The following is a 23,533-nucleotide window of genomic DNA, read 5'->3' as shown; positions in this document are numbered from 1 at the left end:
CATCCGCATCTTCCACTTCCTGGTACAAAGTGACAATAAGTGGCGTATCATCAGGATAAGATGGAATGGTAACATTGTGTTGTTCGATGATCTCTGCCAGGGTCGCATGTATAGATTAAATAAAGTAGAGCTCAACATGGAGCCCTGAGGCACTCCCTTTAGCAGAGGCTGTGTTTCAGTGGAAAAGGGCCCTTGGGCTACCTGGAAGGTGCAGTCTTGGAGGAAGGAGGTCAACCACCTCAGAGCCATACCCCTGACACTGCGGTTCCTTAGCCACGCTAAAAGAATGCCATAAGACACCGTGTCAAATGCTGTGCTGACATCCAACATTATTAATGCTGCTGCCTGTCCAATGTCTGCACAGAGTCTAAGAGATTCCAAAGCTAACAATAAAGCTGACTCTGTAGAGTGGTGTGCCCGAAAGCCTGACTGGGTCAGGTGTAACAGATTATTGGTCTCTATTAAATTTGTTAGTTGCATGTTCACATGCTTTTCAGTCACCTTCGTAAAAAAGGGCAGCAGCAAGATTGGTCTAAAGTTTTCAGGCAGCCTTGGGTCTAAAGGTTTTTTAAGAAGAGCACAACAGTAGCATGCTTCCACCACAGAGATAATTGACCCCTCATAAGTGACCTGCCAATCAAATTGCGCAAATGAGATAGAATAGATTCCATTCCCAAAACCAAAATTTTGGGTGGAGGGGAGTCCATCGGTCACCCAGATTTGACTTTGGTAAAAAGCATCCTAAGTTCATGCAGAGAAAGAACAATAAAACTAGCTAGGCTGTCCCCAGATGATGAAACCTCAAACCAAGCTTCCGGGCATCGGATGTCTCTGACATCCTGCGAAGAGGAGTCATACATTTTTGCCACTTTATCAGCAAAGAATCTAGCCATCACATTGCAGATCTTAGAAAAAGGAGTATTACGAGCAGAAACGCGATGCAAAGATGACATGGAATTGAAAATTGAAAAAAGTTCTCTCGAGGAGTTAGTAGAAGACTCAATCTTCTGCACATAATATTGTCTGCGATTGCTGCGTATTTGCCTATGATGTTGTTTAAGTGCCACATTATAGTTGGCTTTACTATCAACACTATAATATTTTCACCATAAATGCTCTAGGCATTTGCAGGACTTCTTCGATAATGGCATATCCTGATTAAACCATCCGGCAGAGGGTCTAACACGTGTAACCCAAAACTGAGAAATGTCACTGACAGATGAAAAACAACTCCTTTCAGCTCAACAGAGACAGAACCGAAGTGCTATCTGTGGCAACAACCACTCCACTTGGGACGCCTCTTAGTCGCCCTCTGAAATTGTCCCCCTCCGACCCCTGCAGAACATGCAGAGGACCTTGGGATCATCCTGGACACCAGCCTCTCTAAGAGCAGACAGATCAACGCCGTATCCTCATCATGCTTCCACATCCTGCGAATGCTGCACAAGATTTTCAAGTGGATCCCACTGAACACCACATGAACGGTCACCCAGGCTCTTATCACAAATAGACTTGATTAAAGAAGCACCCTCTATATAGGAATCGCAGCCCATGTCCTATGCCGACTCCAAACCACCCATAGTGCTGCTGCTAGACTCATCCTGAACATCCGGTTAAATAAACACATCTCTCCACAATCTCCTCAATCTCCACTGGCTCCCATCCAGGAAAAATGTAAGTACAAGCTACTTACCCACACCAAGAAAGCTCTCGACAGCACCGGTCCAGCTTTCTTCAACCACCACTTTAACTTCTACCAACCCACCAGACACCTTCGATCTGCATCCCAGGAAAGAGCACATCTCCCTCGCATCAAGAAGATCAGAAACGGAGGATGCTTTTTCTAATACCTCGCAGCCAAGAGATGGAACGACTTCCCGAAATACCTCAGAATATACCCCTTCCTCCTGTAATTCCGAAGGAACCTCAAGACATGGCTCTTCCAGACGAAACCCGCATGATCTCCTCCTCCCTCTTTAGGCCTGCCCTACTCAGCGTCTGGATACCCTCACAGGTAATTAGCCACGCTCTACAAAGTCACATAAGATAACAGTGTTGTACCAGAGGACATCTAAGTATATTCATAGAATTATAAACTCTCTTGTTAAGAAAGAAGATGCTTTGACTGTCTGATGGTCTCCGGTTTGACCTATTCCATGAGTTATTTCTACGGTCTAATACTATCTTATTAGTTCATCATTTATATATAAATCTTTTCTGTAGCTTAGGAAAGCCCTGATTTCGAACAGTAGTTTTTAATCCTCCTTGCTGCCTAGCACTTCCATGCCTGTGGTCACATTCATCGCTCTATCCTTTTTGATGTTCGGCCTTGAAGTGAATGTATGTCCAAACTCCTTCTCATGAGTATACTTAAACCAGGGAGTTTGCAGGTTGAGCCAGGTAGCTCTCAGGTTGACCAATGTAGTAAAAAGTATTGTAGACCTTTTTCAAACTTCCTCACACTACCTATTTTTCATCTTCTCCATCAGTTTACTTAGTTGTCGTACTATGAAATGAACTTAGTCAATTATACAGAATGTTCTGTATATTTGTATCGGTAATAGCTGTATGTAACATTGGCAATGTATTGCCTCACCATTCACTCTGATAACCGTTCTTTGTAATCAACCCATGGTTGTGGGCCTGATAACAGCTGGATGGTAAAGCAAATGACTGATTTGTGAAGTAAGTGCCACATTTGGACTATGATGTTCATGGGTCATTTCTGCCATCATTTGGATAGTCTTTTGGAGGAAATATTGCCAACTGGTTGTCCTCCAGAATTAGCACTTTCTCCACAAATCAGAAGATTTCCTGTTGCTGCCCAATTCTCAATCAGGTCCTAAATGCTCATTCTCTGCTTTGAAAATTACTTACACATTTTCTTTTAAATCCATTTCTGCCCTAAGTAAAATACTAAACCCCAAACATTATAGTACATATGATTTTATATACAACTACCCAGTCATTAACTTTCCGAGGGCTCATTCTGATTATTAGAAATGTTACAACGCATGTAAATATGTGATCAATACTCTGATGGGATGCATTGTTACTGTTGACTAACTTCCTTTTTTATGCGGTCTTGAAATATTCCACTCATGAAGTTTGTGAGACATATTTTTGATTGATCCGTAAATGATTGTGAATGTCGAATGCATAACTGTGGGGTTAGTGTTGTAATTGTAAGTAAATGACAGTACAGATATATTTTCTACTTACAAACATGCCTACCCTCCAAGATGTACCATATAAATGGTACATCTTTTGTTGATATTAAACAAAAACTGTCCATATAAAATCAAATCAAGTTTTTTTAATGTGAACTTTATTTTTGCAGTCAGTGCCAAATCATAAATCCTCTTCTCAAGGTGCAGTGCTCGCAGAAGCAGAGCAACAGATTTTGCGGGATCTAATGAGTGATGCTATGGAGGAGATGGATGGTCATCAAGCTGCTTGTCCTATGAATCATCTTCTTAATGGTAATAAGAGCCTTAGTTTTCGTGGTACATCTGCACTTAGGTTAAGTTTTAGTTTAAACACCATATGCATTTGTCTCATTACAACCTCTTTACTGAACACATACTTCTAATGCATACTGTATCCTTCTACTGCCTTTAATCTGAACCACTTTTACAAAAGCCACACTGTGTCTGCACAGAATCTTACTATATTGAGTTGATGGTGCCAGATGGTGCTTTCTGACATCAACGATGTCGTCTCTGAACAGCCGCCGAAGTGAAGCAATAGTTCTGTGTAAAGGCTCCATGGTGATATTAGTTCATTCGTTAATGTACTTCAACAGCCACAGTGCTCTGGAGCCACCAAGTATTTTTGGGATGTTTTTTTTTCAAAATCATCAGGCTTTAAGCCATAAAGGTTGTGTCATACTGATTTTGACCTGAACCGTTCACCAATTGCCCTTGGTGTCTAAGAAGTAGAAACAACTTGTCACAAATGTGGCCTCAGGAATACTAAAATGATCTGTGAGAGGAAGACTAAACTTTTCATTGCTTTGGTATGGAGCAGGTTGAGGTTTATTCGTCAATGGTTACTAAATCAAGGATCTGCCTTCACCTCAGAGACAGTACAGGAAGGTCCTGCAGGCCGTGGGCCGCACAGCTCTCCATAAGATTCTAGCCTACAGACTACACCCTCTGCCCCTTAAAGAACTATATGCCGTTGAACGGGCAGAACTGGGTGTATTGGAATGCAGGCTTTGCAATTACAAACGTGAGTCCCAAGCTTATCTGCTACTCTGCTGTCCGGACCTGCGCGCAGCACGCAGTCTTTATCTTAGGTCCATCTTAAGACAAGCGGGGACCCGCACCGCAAAGGAGGAGGTCCATGAATTATATACACTGTCCACAGTAAAAGACATGGCCTAATTTGGCAAGTTCATTCAAGAGACACGGTCCAAGTTGATGGCCACTCAGGGCTTAAATGAATAGAGACTCCGTAGATGCATAGACTATTTTGCTAACACATTTCCTGTTTTAACTTTTGTAATCCTTTTTATACGTTTGTTTTAATGTAATGGTTTTGAGTAACCAAACAATAAAGTTATTCATTCATTCATACAGGAAGGTCCTCCTCCTGCACAACAACTTTAAGGATACATAATTAGCTTCTTCACTCCAGGTTCTTACCTTCATCTAATACCTTAGGTTATCTCTTCCATTGTAGCAGCATATGCTAATTAAATATAGGACTTTCAACAACCAATGTTGAATGTTTTTTGGCCTACTAGGTTGATGCCAAGTCAGTGTCAACTCTGGTTCCTTCAAAGCCAGATGCTTCTGCCATTGCAGTGCTGGTTGTAACTTCTGCTGCAAATTTAATTTTGAAGTAACTGTTTGGATTTATTTTAGTGACAGAGGCACAATGCTACAAACAGAATTTGTGACATGCAAAATTATGTATAGTGCTGAGGCCATAGCAGAGCATTGTTTAAGGATTTGTTTACCAAGATTTTTTTTTTATAACCAATTTTATTGATTTTATGAGAGATCAACAAGAGAGAACAACACCAGCAGTGAATACAGTTAGCGGTGCAAAGCAAAATGAGATAATAGTACACCAGCATACAGGAGTCCACAAGCAAGGAGAAGACATCATTACACGCACCCAGTTCTCGATTGTTCAGTGAAAGTATCAGTCCTCTATCACCCGACCCATTTGCCCCACATTCTGCGAAACGTCTTTGGGCATCCTCTGGCCTCATACAGGGGCCGTTCCTGTGCAGCGCACTAGTCCACCCCCCCTGCGCCAACGTGCCATAGTGGGAGCAGCCGAGTCCAGCCAGTTGGCCGCAATGTCCCTTTTAGCCACCATCAATGCTGTGTTGAGAAAGAGTTTTTCAGCTCTGGAGCCATCCATCCCCTTGGTGATACCCAAGAGCACATTCATTGAGACAAGGGGGACCTCCCAGCCCAGAACCTCAGTAAGCTCCCCTGTCACTGATTCCCAGTAGCGCGTGATTGCGGAGCAAAGCCATACCATGTGATATAAATTGGCTTGCGGTGGTTGCAGCGGAGACAGGAAGCCTCAGGCCGATGCCCAGCACAATGGAGGTGCAGCGGGATTAGATAGGCAGCGTGAAGCAAATACACCAAGATTTTTAAAATAGCTTCACATGAGATCTTTCCTAGGTTTGAAAATGTGTTTGTTTCTGAATCGGATGACATTCGGTTTCCTCATGCATCTGATCTGTAGACGATAAGAATGATATTAGTGAATGCAGATGATCTCTTTGCCTCCAGCATACTCTACATGTAGTTTTGGCAGATTTGCAACATCCCAAAGAGTTATACACCACTCAAGAAGGGGATTTTTTGCCAGCAGAAGGGCTTGTTATACCTGAGCAAACACATTATGCCATGGCTGTAAAGAAGGAAACGTCACAATTGATTGGTGGATTCCTTGATTTATTTCCAGCCAGTGGTTATTACTCAGGGCTGCAATTCAGTCTGTCATTTTATGCGAACAATGCCACCTCAGACGGGAACCAGCCATATGCAAATTAGCCTTAGCCTTGCTCTTGAAAGAACAGTCCAGCCTGAACTGCCAGGCCCCCTCTGAGCAGGAACATAAACAACCCCAGGCTGGTTAGTTACAGCTCACTTAGCAACGTGTAAAATATAGCGATGTAAACACAAAAATAAGATGTCGTTCTAATCATGAATCTTGCTAAAAATTGAGCCGCCGCTTTCTGTGGCACCTGACATAAAGAGAGCAAATATTTGTGTCTCCCCAGGCAGAATGAGTAACTGCAGTCTAACTTGTGCAAAATCCTGATATTGGTGATGTTTTTTTCACTTACATCCAGTAAGATTGGCAGAAGCATCCTTATTACATACAGACTGTAAAACAAAACCTGTACTTGCTCCTCTGTTTACTTGCGATGATCAGGAGAGATTGGAATCAAAATGGAATTCAAGGTAAGAGGGTGTAACCTGGGCTTGGGGTTCTGGGATGTCCACTATACCAGGCTGCGGGACAGGAACGAGAGGAATACCGGGTCGAGAGGGTAAAGAAGGCTTTATTGGAATTAGACGTCTCTGGGGTAACATCAAAGTCTTCCTGGTTCTGAGCGTGAGTCTCTCCTTTGCAAATTGGCAGGGATCCGTTGTGGCGTTCGGGTGTTGGACGGGTCAGGTCTGACGTCTCCGGTGACTGCACTCTCTCAGGTCTGGTCGGGCTGACGAATCTCTGAGCTCCGGGGACCCATGCAAGGAAAACCAACAGAGAGGGAGCCGTTAGTGTTACCGTCTACTGGGGTATGCCCTTGGGACCATGTGCAGTGGCTGGAGGGGGTCACCGGTGAATATCTGTACAGCTATGCAGGGTGAAGAGTGAGGGGTCTGGACAGACAGTGAGGAATATACGCGGGGATAAGGAAACGAGAGGAGGGGGAGACGAGGGGGTCAAACACGGGGCTTTGTACACTATTCACACTCGCTTGCCCACCCAAACTGCCATACGCTCCCGTACCTGGGATAGCCATGCTCCTCCCCCGAGAGAGTGGCACGGCGGCTCACGGGTCGTTGGCCTCCTGGCTCTCCGTGGGTCGCTTCTCCTTCTTCTCGCTGCACTTCTTCGTGGCTCGGTTGTTCTCTCCTCCGCTCTCCGACAACCCTCCTCGCCTTCTCCTCCTGGGTGATGTCACACGCCACGTACATCACTTCCTGGTGTTTATCCAATCCGGCGTCCCTGACGTTCAACGAAGGCGGGGCTTCCTCCTCCTTGTATTCCCAATTAAAGGCGCCGTGTTCTTCATCTTCGAGGTCGTCCTGTTCGGTGTACCAGGTGTCTGTCTGTAATGAAGGAGGTAGTACGGGGTCATTGCCGGGAGTCCACCACCCCACGTTGTCGCTCCGCCTTGCCCCGTTACATTCCTCCCCCCCTGGATTCTCCCGATTGGGGAGAAGGGGCATGCGAGAAAGGAAATCAGCATTCCCATTGTCCCTCCCCTTGCGGTGCACCACCGTAAACGCAAAGGGTTGAAGAAACAAAAACCATCGCAGGACGCGGGCATTCTGTGTCCTGTTCCTGTGCATCCACTGTAAAGGGGCGTGATCGGAGTAGAGAGTGAACGCCCTCCCCTCCAGGTAGTATCTTAACTTGTCTACAGCCCACCGAATAGCAAGGCACTCCTTTTCCACGGTGGGATACTTTTGCTCCCGTGGATGTAGTTTCCGGCTAATGTACAATATGGGGTGCTCGGCGTTGTCATCCCCCACCTGGGAAAGTACTGCACCGATACCTGACTCGGAAGCGTCTGTCGCAAGGGAAAAGGGTTTTCCGAAGTCAGGGGGCAGAAGCACTGGGCTGGTGGTTATGGCTTTCTTCAGTAGAAGGAAGGCCTTCCTGGCTTCATCGGAGGGAGGACGCGGTAGGGCATTTCTCACGTTTTTCTGCAGGAGATTGGTCAGGGGGTTTGCTATCTCGGCGAAGTTTTTAATGAACCGACGATAGTAGCCCATAAGGCCCAGGAACGCCCTGAGCTCCCTTTTAGTGGAAGGAAAAGGTGTCTCAGTGATTGCTTTGATTTTCTCCTCCTGGGGTGCAATCACCCCGTCTCCCAACATGAACCCGAGGTATTTAACCTTGGAGTAAGCCGCTCTTGATTTCTTTGCATTGACATGCAACCTGGCATCACCCAGAGATGCCAGTACGTTCGTTAAGTGGTCTAGGTGCTCTTTCCAGGTGTGACTGAAGATGACGATGTCGTCTAGGTATACCGAACTGTATCTCCTATGGGGTGCCAACACTGTATTCATGAGTCTTTGGAACGTGGCAGGTGCCCCGTGGAGGCCGAACGGAAGGACATTGAATTCAAACAGACCGTCCTCTGTGGCAAATGCGGTTTTGTGGCGGTCCTCCTCCCTCAGGGGTACCTGCCAATAACCTTTCGTCAGGTCCAGAGTCGTTATGTATTTGGCCTCCCCTATTCGTTCAATTAATTCGTCCACCCGGGGTATGGGAAACGCATCGAACGTGGAAATGGCGTTCAGTGCCCTGAAGTCCATACAAAACCGGGTGGACCCATCCGGTTTGGGGACCATAACAATGGGGGATGACCAGCTGCTCTTTGATGGTCGGATGACCCCTAGTTTCAACATGCTTGCTACTTCTTGACGTACATCCGCCCTTTTTGCGGCAGGTATGCGATACGCTCTTTGTTTTACCATTCGCCCTTCGTCTGTTTGTATCTCATGTTCTGCTAGGTGGGTGCACCCTGGTGTATCCGAAAACAGATGCGAATACCGGCGGAGTTCGTCAAGCAACTCCTGTTTTTCCGAGTCTATGAGCTCTGGGTTGATGGGTAGGGAGCCCAGGGTTGACTCGGTGCTGCTTTCTGGTAGCACCAGATTAGTCGTTCTGGGTGCTGGTCCTAACCACTTTTTCAGTTGGTTTATATGGAAGGTCTGCTTGCGATTGGGTGACATAAGCAACCTATAAGTGGTGTTGCCGAACTTCTCAAGCACTTGGTACGGACCCTTCCACTCACTCCTGAATTTTTGCGTAGTAGACGGGAGCAGTACCAAAGCCCAGTCCCCACTGTTCAGAGTTCTCCATCGTTTCCCTTTATCGTAGTTACTCTTTTGGTGGTGTTGGGCCGACTGTAGGTTCGAATGGGCCAGATCACGCAACTTGCCCAAACGAGACCTTAACTGCTGGGTGTACTCCAGCAGAGACCGTTGCTCAGTAGCCTCCTCTCTTTCCCATGTCTCTCTGGTTATCTCTAGAAGGGACCGCGGTTGTCGGCCATACAGGAGTTCGAAGGGCGAATAACCGAGGCTGCTCTGGACCTGTGCCCTTACCACATAAAGGGCTAACGGGAGCATTTTGTCCCAGTCTTTGTTTTCGGCACTCAACAGTTTTTTTAGGGTGTTCTTGAGTGTCCTGTTGTATCTTTCCACCAGCCCGTCTGTTTGGGGGTGATATGCTGAAGTGCGGATGTGATGGAGATCCAGAGTCTTACAAACCTCCCTCATCATCCGAGACACAAAGGGCGTCCCTTGATCCGTTAGGATTTCCCGGGGAAACCCTACTCGTGAAAATAATTCAACCAGCTTCTCAGCTATGTTCTTGGTGGTTGGGGAGTTTAACGGAAACGCCTCGGGAAATCTGGTGGAATAGTCCACCACCACTAGGGCATAGGTATGTCCTCGGGAGGTGCGTGGTAAGGGCCCGATGAGGTCCATCCCCACACGTTCCCATGGATTGCCGATAATGGGCAGGGGCTGTAATGGGACTGATGGGGGTTTAGTCAGGTTTTTCCGCTGACACACCTCACAGTGTTGACAATATGCCTCCGTCTCTTTATATATGCCAGGCCAGAAAAACAACCGTAGGATGTTTTGGGTGGTCTTTTCGGCCCCGCTGTGCCCTGCTGTCAGGTGGGTATGGGCGTAGAACAGTATCTGTTCTCTGAAATCTTTTGGTACCACCAGTTGCCTCTGGTCTCCCTCCTTTCCTTCGCGGTATAGCAGGTCATTCACTATGCTAAACCTGGGGTATCTTATCCTGCTGTCTGTTGTTATTGCCAGATGGGCGGCTTCCCACGCATTCAAGAGGGTAGGGTCGTTCGCTTGAGCAAATCGGAGTCCCTTGTCTAGAACCCACGGTTCGGCGGACAAGTATGCCCCGGCTGGATGTTTCTCTAGCTCTCTTTTGAACAGGGCCAGGAACTGCGGATTGTCAACCCCCAGAATCAATTCTTCGGGCAGGGACCCTAGTACCCCTACTCTTACAGTGCATGGTTCCCTCCCTATGGGGTGAATAGTGATACGTGCAACGGGATAGGTCTTGACGTCCCCGTGAACACACCGTATGTGTACTTCCCCTTCTTTCCCTATCTGAGAGGGTTCTAGTAGTCTTTCCCTTATAACTGATTGTCTACACCCTGAATCGAGGAGGGCTTTCACCATGACGTGGTTCACCCGCACCCTTACGTAATAAGAAGGTCCCATTTCTGCGGAGTACATCACGGCTTTTGGTATATATCCGACTTCCATGGGCTCCTCACTGTTTTTTTTCCGGGGGCATAACCGTGCTGTATGGCCCCACTCCCCGCATTCGAAACACTGGGGTCCTTTCAACGGGGTCACATCCGGGCGGAAAGGCCGGGGCTTCGGGAGTTCATAGACAGCCTTCTTTTTTTCTTTCTTGTCAAGAGGGGTTGGAGTCTTTGTGGGTTTATCGGTGTCCCACGGGAAGGATCTCGGTGCTGCCCTCGTATAGTTGGACGCCATCTCAATCGCCTGAGAAGCCGTCAGTCCAGGATGTTGTCTCAGCCACCGTTGAGTACCATAGGGGAGCGCCTCCATGAACTGTTCAAGGACTATGCTCGTCATCACGTCTTCTTTATTCCTTATGTCTGGTCTCAGCCACTTTTCAGCTGCCATTTTGAGTCGCAAATACAGGGTTTTCGGGTTTTCCCCCTGGACTCCTTTCTCCTTCCGAAACCTGAGGCGGTATGCCTCTGCATCCATTCCCAGGTGGTCCAGGATCACCCCCTTGATCTCGTTGTACGTGGATGTGCCCGCATGGTTCGCAACCTGGTATGCTGTCTGGGCTTCGCCCGTTAACAAGGGCGCTAGGAAGAAGGGCCATTTCTCCTCCGGCCAACCACAGGCGCGGGCTGCTCTTTCAAAATTGACAAGGAAGGCGTCTGGATCTTCTCCTACGACGTACTTTTGTAGGGCCACACCAGATGGCTGGGGTCCTGTGGGCCTTCTATCTAGCGCCACGGGGGCCCCTGGCGACTGCACCACTTTGTGTAGATTATCCATTTGCTGCGTCATGGTGCTGCGGAAGAGCGCTCTGTCTGCGTCCGCGGTGCTTATTTGTTGGTTGACGGCCCATTCCAATTTCTGTTGGCCTTCTATCAATGTCTGGATGACTTGTTCCATTTTTGGGTCGAGTTCTGAGGGAGTAGATCCCACTTCTGACACCACTGTAACCTGGGCTTGGGGTTCTGGGATGTCCACTATACCAGGCTGCGGGACAGGAACGAGAGGAATACCGGGTCGAGAGGGTAAAGAAGGCTTTATTGGAATTAGACGTCTCTGGGGTAACATCAAAGTCTTCCTGGTTCTGAGCGTGAGTCTCTCCTTTGCAAATTGGCAGGGATCTGTTGTGGCGTTCGGGTGTTGGACGGGTCAGGTCTGACGTCTCCGGTGACTGCACTCTCTCAGGTCTGGTCGGGCTGACGAATCTCTGAGCTCCGGGGACCCATGCAAGGAAAACCAACAGAGAGGGAGCCGTTAGTGTTACCGTCTACTGGGGTATGCCCTTGGGACCATGTGCAGTGGCTGGAGGGGGTCACCGGTGAATATCTGTACAGCTATGCAGGGTGAAGAGTGAGGGGTCTGGACAGACAGTGAGGAATATACGCGGGGATAAGGAAACGAGAGGAGGGGGAGACGAGGGGGTCAAACACGGGCCTTTGTACACTATTCACACTCGCTTGCCCACCCAAGCTGCCATACGCTCCCGTACCTGGGATAGCCACGCTCCTCCCCCGGGAGAGTGGCACGGCGGCTCACGGGGTCGTTGGCCTCCTGGCTCTCCGTGGGTCGCTTCTCCTTCTTCTCGCTGCACTTCTTCGTGGCTCGGTTGTTCTCTCCTCCGCTCTCCGACAACCCTCCTCGCCTTCTCCTCCTGGGTGATGTCACACGCCACGTACATCACTTCCTGGTGTTTATCCAATCCGGCGTCCCTGACGTTCAACGAAGGCGGGGCTTCCTCCTCCTTGTATTCCCAATTAAAGGCGCTGTGTTCTTCATCTTCGAGGTCGTCCTGTTCGGTGTACCAGGTGTCTGTCTGTAATGAAGGAGGTAGTACGGGGTCATTGCCGGGAGTCCACCACCCCACGTTGTCGCTCCGCCTTGCCCCGTTGCAGAGGGATAGGCCACTCAATGGCAGGGGGTAGGGCAAATGCCACGCAGAAATATGAGAATTTCCTTCAATCACCAAATCCTCTAGTTATTTTTTATTTCAGCTAAAAAAAATACTGCTGCAGCATTTTAGCCTGTTTCATCATTACAACCTCTGAAGCACCTATGCTCCACACTGTCTGAGTGTTAGCAGAATAAGTGTATAAGGAAAAATCCAATGATCTTATTTAGTTAGCCTTTTGTCTAAGATAAATGTTTTAAAAACTAGCTTAAAGAGGAGCCCTGTGGAACACCAAGTTGAACCCTGTGTACAGCAGATTAAAAGATGTGGAGGGTAGGGAATCTGTAGCTATCGTCTCTCACTTTTTGACAGGCCTTTTTCAACATTTTGTTGATGATTCTTGGTGTGTAGACCATGGTTCCGAAGTCTTTGAGGAAGCGGTTCCTACAGCTGCTTGTGGCCCGCAGTTTGGCTCCACACCGTTAGTCCAGATCGAGGGAAATGTCTGGGCACCGCTCCAGGAGTCCTAATTCCTCATCCTCCTGCTTGTAGTTGTTGGGTCGATCAGGTAAGAGGCATAAGAAACACAAGAAGTCAAAGCGTGCTTTAACTTTTCCCTATTCATCGGCCAATGTGATGGAGGAATCTCGACGCTCTAGGCCTCGTTCTGCGGAACCTGCCTCCTGGGCAGCTCCACGCTTCCCTACCTTTCCAGGAGCCGGAGCGACCCCTGCCCAGCTTAAAGAATTCTATGACGCCATGAGCCTTATATTTGGGCGACTTGCCCTCCTGGTGCGACTTTGGGCCCGGGAGACTCCATCGGGTTCCGTGCCAGCGGCTCAGGCGCCGATGCCCCCAATGGATCTGGTGGTGGATCCGGACCGGTGGTTGTCGTGCCCCTACAGCCTTCGCCGGCACCCATGCAGAGACTCGGACACTGCACACACACCCCAGCAGCACCAGCCCCGTTCTTATCCGTGACGACCTAAAGCTGGATCGGTGCCTACCAATGCCAATGCCAATTCCAGTGTCGACGACACCCTTGGGTCCTAGGTTGGTTCCTCAGCCTTATTTTGAGGGGCTAGGAATGGAGTAAGATTAGGATGGGTCATTGGATGCTTTACAAGACCAGCCTGAGCACAAAATGGACTGGTATGAGGAATTGGGTAAGGCCAGTGAACTGGATACCTCCCCAGGTTCTGGCTTGCATTTACCCCTTACTGTGGCTACTGAGGAGAGAGCTTCACATACTATGGTGGTGAGAAGAGCAGCCGAGGTCCTAGACCGTCAGCTCCTTTCGGTGGAAGTCAAGACGCACATTTTGACAGAGGTCCTGCAGCCAGGTGTCTCCTTCTCAGAACCCCTCCTGCCTTTCAGCAAGGTCTTGACTGATATCCTTCTGGGAACCTGCCAAAGCACAGGGCCCCTGTGAAGAGGACAAGTGCCATGCTACAATCACCTTGCACGGGCGACCCAAAATTCCTCACCAACCACCCTACCCTGAGAGCTTGGTGGTCCAAGCCTCTACCTGACAAGGTGCTTTTCCTTCCGCTCCACTGGACAGGAAATCCAAGAGGCTGGATAGTTGGGGCAAGAGGTTTTTTTCTTCCGCCAGCCTTTCCCGGAGGAGGCCCGGCCCATTCTCTCCCAAGCGGTATCAGACAGAAAAGATGTGGCAAAGTTCACCATTCGTAGACTTGACATCACCGACTCGCTGGGCAGAGCAACGTCATCAAGAGTGGCTATTCAATGCCACTCCTGGCTGAGAACTTCTGACTTTTCTGGTAATGTCCAGTCTTCCCTTATGGACATGCCCTTTGATGGCACCCTTCTATTCGGAGACCAGGCAGACATGACTCCGGAGCGCTTTAAGGACTTGTGGGCTACGGTCAAGTCATTGGGCTTTTTGGTGACCATCCGTCCCCGTCTGGTTTATGCCCCTTTCATGGCCATGGAAGATGCGTTTAGCCATGCCAGCCGTATCCCAGCCATACTGTAGCTCAATTTCAACATCACCACCCCGGCTGGGGGCGAAGCTCCTTTCAACCTCGTAGGTCAGGCGGCCAAAGGTCGAGGCCGTCCACCCCTCCCCTGCAGCCTCTAAACCTTCCTAGTCTGGCCCATCATGACCATGGGTGGTCAGTTGGTGGCGGGATCAGCCATCACCACCACTGGCAAAATATCACATCGGACTAGTGTCTTCTTCAGATAGTCTGAAAGGGCTACTCCCTCCCCTTCAAGACTACCCTTCACTCCATGCCTCCAGCTTACGACCAGCTTACAAAGGACCAACTGAACTTGATTCAGGAGGACGTCAGGACTCTCTTGGCCAAGGGGGCTATAGAGAGGATTCCGGTGCCAGAAGTAGGCTGTGGTTGCTATTCCCACTACTTTCTGGTCCCGAAAAGGACAAGGGCCTTCATCCTATTCTAGATCTGTGAGCCCTCAGCTACTTCCTCAAAAAGGAAAAGTTCAAAATGCGCACTCTGGCTCAAGTTTTGTCTGCCCTAGATTCCGTAGACTGGCTGGTAACATTGGACTTGCAGGGCGCCTATTTTCACATTCTCGTCCTGCCTGCCCAATGGCACTACCTGCGGTTTATGGTAGGCCATGAGCACTTTCAGTTCACAGCACTCCCGTTTTGACCGTACCAGCGCCCCTTGGGTGCGCAGCTGAGGGGTGCTAGTCTTCCCCTATCTCGACAAATGGCTGCCAAAGGCGAGCTCGTCCCACCTCCAGACTACGTTGAATCACCTGCTTTTAATGGGGTTCACCATCAATGTGCCGAAGTCACACCAGATTCCGTCTCAGACGCTCCCTTTCATCGCAGTTGTTCTGGAAACAGTGCAGTTTGGGGCCTATCCTCCCGAGCAGCAAGTCAAGGATAATCAGGCTACGAGACCGATAGTTCAGCCCTTGTACTGGATTTTGGTGGGACTGACTGTGAGGCTGCTGAGCCTCATGGCACATGCAGGCTCTGTAATAGAATCTGAAGTTCCAGTGTGCGCAGCATATGGGGAATCTCTCTGACATGGTCTAGCTCACGGAGGGAACTGCACAGCAAATGCAGTGGTGGCTGACCAACCGTGATTGGGTCAGAGGCAGACCCTCTACCTTCCCCAGCCAGATCACATAGTATTAACAGTTGTGTCACTCCTGGGATGGGGCAGCCATCTTGAAAAGTTGAAGATCAGAGGACTCCACACCAACTTGTTCTTCCTTCGATAAAAGGAAAGCTGGTTCAGGTGTTCATAGACAACACCACCACCATGTAGTACTGCAATGAACTGGGGTCCTGGACCCTTTGTCAAGAGGCCCTGTGTCTCTGGATATGGCTGGAGCAGCAGGGCATATCCCTGGTTGTTCAGCACATGGCAGGTTCCCTGAACAAAAAGGTGGACAAACTCAGCCTTCGATACCTAGTGAATCATGAATAGCACCTCTACCCGGAGGTGGCGCAAGGTTTTTTTCAGAAGTGGGGAGAGCCTTGGCTAGATCTGTTCGCCTCTGCAGAGAATGCGCAATTTCAGCAGTATTGTGCTCTGCAGTTTCTCACTACTCAATGCTTTTCATCTCCACTGGAGCGCTGGCCTCCTGTGTGGCTTTCTGCCAATACCACTCTTGTCCAGAGTGCTCAAGAAGATCAGGAGCGACTCGGTCCAAGTCATTGCTTTGACTCCGGACTGGGCATGGAGACGCTGATATCATTGATCCTCTGATCAGGCTGCCCCTGTGGATCTGCTGTCACAGCAACAGGGGAGGGTCCTCCCTCGAACCTGTCCACTCTACGCCTTCTTGTGTGGAGATTGATCAGCAGCAGTTGACAGCATTCGATCTCCATCCCGAAGTCTGTGATGAGATTTCGACAGGCAGGTGTCCCTCTACCAAGACTGTGTACGCCAGCCAGTGGTACACATTTGTAAAATATTGCACAGAACGGTCTATTGATCCTCTCGCTGCTTCCCTCTCTCAAGTAGTTCTCTTTGGGCCAGACGTATGACGCGCAACATGGCGCCTCACAAATTGCAAGACGTTTGCGACTCGCAATTTGCGAGGCGATATTTTGCATATACAACAGTGTGTTTAACACTGTTTGCGATTCCCAATGGGGTCGCAAGCTACGAGGCTCATGAATATTAATGAGCCTCTCGCAATTTCCAAGCCCATTGGGAATGGAGGCCCTCCCAGGGATGGTGGCCTCCTGGGCTCAACAGACCACATTGTCTGGGACTCCTTTTAAATAAAGCAATGTTTTTTTAATGCAGCACAAGATGCATTTAAAAAAAAATTAAATAAAGAAACGTTTTCGTTTAATTTTTTAAGGGCAGGTAGTGGTCCCTGGGATCACTGCCTACCCTTAAAAAATATTTTCAGAGCCTGTCACAAAGGGGAAGGAGTCCCACGGGGACCCCTTCCCATTTATGACTCCATTACCACCCTCTTGAAGAGGGTGGTAATTTGCGACTGTTTTGCAATTGCAAAACCTGCGTACATGGGTTAGAGAATCGCTATTTGGAAGGGAACTCCCCTTCCAAATAGTGAGTCTTTAAACACTTTTTTGCGAGTCGCAATCCATTTGCGACGCGCAAAATTGTGTTAGTACATGGCCATACCAATTTTAGCATTCGCTAGCGGGTCGCTAACCCGTTGGCGCATGCTAAAATTGGTCGTACATCTGGCCCTTTTTTTATGCTTGCCCAGCAGGGCTCTACTCTGGGCACTCTTAAATGTACCTTTCGGCATTGTCTGCCTTCTTGAGGCTACCAGATGAACCCTCTTTATTTAAATCCCCTATTGTAAACAGATTTTTTAAGTTGCTTGTACAGATGTTCCCACCTTCCTCATTCATTATGCCTCAGTGGGGACTTTATTTGGTCCTCACCTTCTTGATGTGTACTCCTTTTGAACCTCTTCACAACTGCCCCCTCTGGCTGCTTTTAATTAAAACAGTCTTTTTAGTGTCAATAACGTCTGCCAGGAAAGTGAGCAAATTGCAGGCTCTATCATCCAAGCATCCTTACCTCACCATCTTCCCTGATAAGTTGGTGCTTCGTGCTAGGGCCTCTTTCTTAACGAAAGTAGTAACACCAATCCACGTGGGGCAATCAGTCTCCTTGCCCACTTTCTATGCTCTAAAGAGGAGGAGCTACTCTACCATCTAGACCCGAAAAGAGCATTGTTGTTCTACCTGGACCGCACTAAAGAGTTCTGTGTAGACGACCAACCCTTCGTGGTGTACTTTGGATCAAAGAAAAGTTGAGCTCTTAAGCCTGAAGGCTTAAGAGCTCATTCCACCAAAGCTTAGGCTGCTACCATAGCGTTGCAACGTGGGCATCACTGCACGCGTTCATTAAGCACTACTGCCTGGACATCCAAGTCCTCAGGGATGGCCTTTTTGGCAGCTGCGTCATGCAGGACTACCTGGTCTAAACTTGTCCGCAGTCCCTCCTCCGGGGATGGTATTGCTGGGGTATCTATTCTAAGGTAAGGAATCTGAGGCTATATGTCTCTATCAGATGGACAAGTTACTTACCTTCGGTATCATCTTATCTGGTAGATATATAATCTAGCCGCAGATTCATTGCCTACATATCTGTCCTCCCCGCGCTGTGGAAAGGTTTTTAGGGTCTGGACTGATGAGGGTCCTAGTTGTTCTAAACACACCACTATCAGTGCACTTCATGGCTCCATACTCCTGGTGTGGAAAGTCGTGAAAAGTACACAACATCAGCGCGCTGAGGTGGCGCCTATATAGGTGACTCAGATGTCACTTTCAACCTGCACGCCGCCACAGCAGTCACGCTGAGACACCTGATGCCAAAATCCGTATCTGGCCTGACGCCTGGGAAATTGTGTGGTAAAGAATGTGCGGCTAGATTATCCCTATACCAGATAAGGCATTACCAAAGGTAAGTAACTTGTCCGTTATGTGCTTTTCTGTTTGCAGTAATAGGAACCGAAACGCTTGCCTATAGTTGGGGTGCTCTTAAGGGTCTAAACCAGACTTCATTACAAGTGCTTTAGTAATGGCCTTTTTTTAAAGCGGAGTCTAGATTTGTACCCTATTACAGTGGCTGATTGGAAATAGTTGGTAAAGGACTAGCAACAACATACTCTATTTTCTTTAATTAACTGGACGGACAACCAGAGGAGGTGCGTAATTTTAAGAAACTCAGCCATAGATTTACCACATGCCACGCCGAAGCTCACAATTCGCAATACCGAAATCTCTGGACCTAGTACTACTGAAACACTTCATTCCCTATAAATTATGTGGTGCCAAATTTAGTTCTGATGTGCATAGGGTTGTCAGAGTGTCTGAGAAGAGCATGACTCCTTTCTCCTTCTGAGAAAGCTAGAAAGCCTTCAAGACCGTAAATTGCATTTAATGAGCATTCTACCCATTGTGATGGGATTGGACGTTGTGCCCTGTTAAATGGCCCACAGGTGTTCCCAACCTACATGAGTAGGAGTAAATGGTGATAGTGATTTGAGCTTAACCTTGTTCCTTGGCGTCTTGTTGCATAAGTGATTAAGTTCTAGGCAATCTCTTCACCCGAACTAGCACCACTGGGAATTGAGCTGAAGTTCCTCCTAATATGTTCTACATTAAAAGATACCCATGACTATGGACTAGCTTGGATCTGGTGTGGCAGATGATTGGTGTGGTCTGGGGTTAGTGCTGTAACTTTTTTAGTCAGAATTGGAGTGCCACTGGCAGATGTGTAGAACTAAAAGCATCATGTGAAATAACCATACCCCGGCAGTTATATTTGGGAAGTGAGCTGTATCGTTTCTGCTTACGACTGTGTTTTCAACTAAGCCAAAGAGGATCCTTGTCAGTCCCAGGAAAATTGGCAAGGGCCGAAGGTCAGGTTGCAAACATTATGCCTACCTCGTTATTTTGGTCCTTTATGACCCTTCTGAATGGTCTGTCAAGAGATTGGTCTTCTCCATCCACCAAAGGAGGTCATTCAGGACTTCATGAGGAATGCAGCACTCCAGAGACATTCTGATACTCTTTTCCAGGGGGCTACTAGATGGACCCCAGTTTGAGACCTACCCACATCGCTATCAGTCCTGGAGACCTAAAGTGATCAGAAACTGTTAAACCATGGTAGAGCATTTATAGAGGGATCAACTCACTTTGGAGAGGAGAAGGACATTTCAAGCGAGGAGTCCAACACTACTTAAGTGATTGCAGTCTTCTCACTAATGGTTTGATAGGATTTTTGCATGGTCAGTTGCATTTAAAGCATGGGTATAACCCAATGATTGGAATCTAATTCATCTGAGGAAGAAGGCTCTCTTACCAACTAATCATTGACATGAGGGTACATGATCAATGCTTTACTGTTATAAATGGCGGGCTACTGCAGCCAATACCTTGGTGAAAGCCTGAAAAGGCCAATCTCAGTCTGAAGATGAGCACATGGGACAACCTCTCCCTGCCCTTTGACACAACCATATTCGTTTAGTATACTGGTGGCACACCTCAGTGTTTGTGTCAAATGGCCAAACTTGGCAGAAGAAGAGAGGTTTGTTGGCCCTCATCAGAAATCATTGAGGAGATAAGAAATGAAATCACCAAATGATCCATATCACAAAAGAGTTGTAGACTTTTACAAAAGCTCAGACCGTATATGTACATCTTAATGATATCTGCCAGTCGCCAGTCCCCAGTCCCCTAAGAAGACTTAGTCCCTACTTTTAATTTAAACCAAACCAACATGTCATTCAGGATGCCATAAAAATATTTGGCCATCAAAATCAATGTCTAATCCAGGGTGCCTGCATCCTCTTCATGATCCGTGACAGAGTACCTGACATGAGGAAGTCTGAAAGAGTGAAGGCACAAATAAAGGTTTCACTAATAGAGCCTGCCCTGACGAGAAAGGATCTGCAGACATTGATAGTGGAATTTTGCCTGAGGCGTCTGTACCACGGGCTAAGAGTAACCTCAGGGAGCCTGTAGCACCTTGCATGTGAAAGCCTTAATCATGGCCTCACAGTTTCCAATGCTGTTTATCTTGGGTTTCAAGACCACCCATATTGAAGTCCCTATTTGAAAAGCATTGGAGGGCAGAGTTGAGAAATTCCCATTCACTGTTCCATTAAATGGCAGCCTCAGTGAAAAAGGAACCCCATAACGTTTGGGAAAAGGGTGCCCGCCCAGGACCGCCGAGAAGCCAGAGTAAAATCCATCTCATTGGAGCCCTTTGGTTGGCCCTACTCAAACTAAGGGTACAAAAACCCATTCCCATTCTTTGTGGTCACCACACTCTAACTCTCAAGCCTTGTTGAAGGAGAAGAATATATCTTTTTATTGTTAGATCTACCAAGGACCAAAAGGCCCCAGCCAGGACAACATCAGTTTGCAGACTATAAAGTGTAAAAAAGGTGAAAAAAACAAGGCAGCAGGCCTTTTCAATCTATGCACCCAGGATCTAGAACCACGTCCCCGTATCCATCAGTACCGCCCTAACCCTGCTCAGTTTAGAACTCGCCTCTGTAAAGAATTCTACATCACATTGCATAAACCATCCACAACCTATTTTCCTCTCCTCTTGCTTGTTTATCTTGTGCTTGTCTTTGACAATGTTCAGCGGTCCCGTGCCTTTTGGCTAGATTTGTGTTATAGACATACCATATATATACATACATACATACATACATACATACATACATACATACATACATACATTAGACTTTGAGTGTACCAAAATTCTCTAGAAAGATATTTGCTTATTCTTTAGGGTAGGATTGAAAGAAGTTTTTACTGGAATGCCCAAGTGGGATCACTGTAATGTAATGTAACAGATCAAAGACAGGAACCCATGGTTCAACGGATCCCTTAACAATGAGAGGAGGTCCCTACGACAAACAGAGCGGAACTGGAAAAAGCACCCTTCCGCAGACCATCTTAAACTTCTCCGTCAGGCCAGAAACGCCTATAACAAAAAAATCATCAACTCTAAAAAAGAATTCTTCAGAGCTGAACTGTATAACGCTAAGAATAGACCTCGCAAATTATTCGAGTTGATCAAACACCAAGCAAACAAACTTGCTAAATCTTCCAAAGAAACCCCTATTTCTACAATCCCATGCGAGCAATTCTCCTCCTTCTTCTGTGATAAAATCTCTGCCCTAAGAAAGGATCTCATGTCTGCTACCTATTCCCAAACCCCTCTGGTTCTTCCTCCCCACTCAGGGCTGCCCTCCGAAACCTCCCCCAAAAACCAAGCGTTATGGTCCAACTTCAAAGTCGATGATGAACACTCGATCTCAAAAATTCTTTCCTCCTTAAGCCCCAACAATCACTTCAACGACCCTCTCCCCATAAACTGCGTTGCCTCTGCTTCTCAGGCTATCATCTCTTCTTGGACAACTATAATCAACTCCTCTCCCCTACAGGTATCGATTCCTGACTCTCTCAAAGGTAGTCCCCATTCTAAAAAAACCCTCTTTAAATCCTGCCTTTGCTGACAATTCCAGACCTATCTCTACATTCTTCTCCTAGCTAAAGTGCTGGAAAAATGTGTACAGCAACAGCTGAGCCAACACATCTCCAACTTCCACCTTCTAGATGACTTGCAATCTGGTTTCAGACGTGGGCGCAGCACATAAACCACACTCCTTCAAATTGTTGATGATGCCCTTCAAGCCCTTGACCAAGGCAAAACCTGTCTCTTGATCCTCCTTGACCTATCCTTGGCTTTTGCCTCGGTTAACCACGAAATTCTCCTGAATCGCCTCAAAGTTAGGATGGGCCTGGATGGCACAGTTCTGGCCTAGTTACGATCCTTCCTCCAGAACCGCTCTCCGAGAGTCCTGATCAACGGCAACCTATCTGCTTCCTCTCCGATCACAGTTGGAGTTCCCCAAGGATCAACCTTATCCCCTACCCTCTTCAATCTTTACCTCGAACCGCTCTCAGAGGTGCTGCGCACTGCCAATATCTCCTACCACATGTATGCCGACGACACACAGCTCTATATCAATATCTCTTCTCCAGAGGATATCCGTTCTCTGAATGAGGCCTTGAAACTAACTGTTCACTGGCTCCCATCTAACCAGCTTAAACTCAATGCCAAAAAAACAGAGTTCCTCTTAATCTCTCTACCCAACTCCAATACAGACATTCAAGTTTGGACCAAGGCTATCACAGCGCTAAACTGCTCTCCCAACTTTGTGGACTTTGCTAAATCCCTGGGAATTACTTTAGACAGCAACCTGAACATGCAGGGCCATATCAACGCGATGGCCAAACCCGCCAGATTTCACCGGAACTACCTACGACGCCTGAAACCTTTGCTCGACCCCGTGATCTAAAATCGGCAATCCAGGCCTTAGTCACCTCTAGACTAGAATATGGTTGCTCCACCCTCGCAAGCCTACCCAAGATCTCTCTGGCACCCTTGAAAGCCTGCCTCAACGCCGCCGCCAGACCTCTTACTGGCTCTAAGAAGTTTGACCACATCTTGCCCCACCTTAAAGCTCTAAACTGGCTTCTTCCTCTTGAGGCCAGAATCCAACTCAAGCTGGCTTGCATCACCCACAACGCTCTCTATTCCTGTTCCCCTGCTTTTCTCGCACAGAAACGTGTGTTATCCGGAGGAACCAGAAACTCCCGGTCCGCCAGAGCCCTTTTGCTCCAACCTGCACGCTTCAAGAAAAAAAGAACATATAATCGGGCTTTCTCTGGGACCTCCCCAAGAATATGGAACTCACTCCCACCCGCCATTAGAAAAATACCATCTCTGGCTCACTTCAAAAAGGAGACCAAAACTTTCCTAATGGGCAAATTTCTTTCCTAAAAGCTCACGCTACAATCACCCCCTCAACCTGACTTTACCTACCGTCACTGCACGATTCCTTGGCTGCCTCCCCTTATGTTACCCACCCTGCACTTCTGAACAATCTATCTGAAAGAAACACGTTGGTGTTAGATTCCTTAACTTAGAATATCCCCAGCGTCAGACTGGATCCGGAAAGTTTTCGTCAGCAGTACCCCTGCGCGCCGCTAGGCGTCGTCTGCGGCTCCTCTTTCGTCATCGGCATTGTGATCGCCGGGATGACGTCATCAGAGTACTTAGACGTCGCCTTCGTGTGCTGATGTCAGTTC

The 23,533-nt window shown here is 47.8% G+C and overlaps 1 protein-coding gene across 1 annotated transcript in view; it reads left to right on the top strand.

Annotated features, from left to right (window-relative positions):
- Positions 1-23,533, top strand: part of ATG2B (autophagy related 2B) — a 1,105,913-nt gene that overhangs the window by 693,384 nt on the left and 388,996 nt on the right. The window contains exon 29 of the mRNA XM_078660122.1: positions 3,341-3,482. Coding sequence (XP_078516248.1) covers positions 3,341-3,482 — 142 coding nt within the window. The remainder of the gene's footprint in view (positions 1-3,340; positions 3,483-23,533) is intronic.

Source organism: Lissotriton helveticus, chromosome 9 (assembly GCF_964261635.1).
Source record: "Lissotriton helveticus chromosome 9, aLisHel1.1, whole genome shotgun sequence".
Taxonomy (NCBI): Eukaryota; Metazoa; Chordata; class Amphibia; order Caudata; family Salamandridae; genus Lissotriton; species Lissotriton helveticus.
This window is presented reverse-complemented; position numbering and strand designations above follow the sequence as displayed.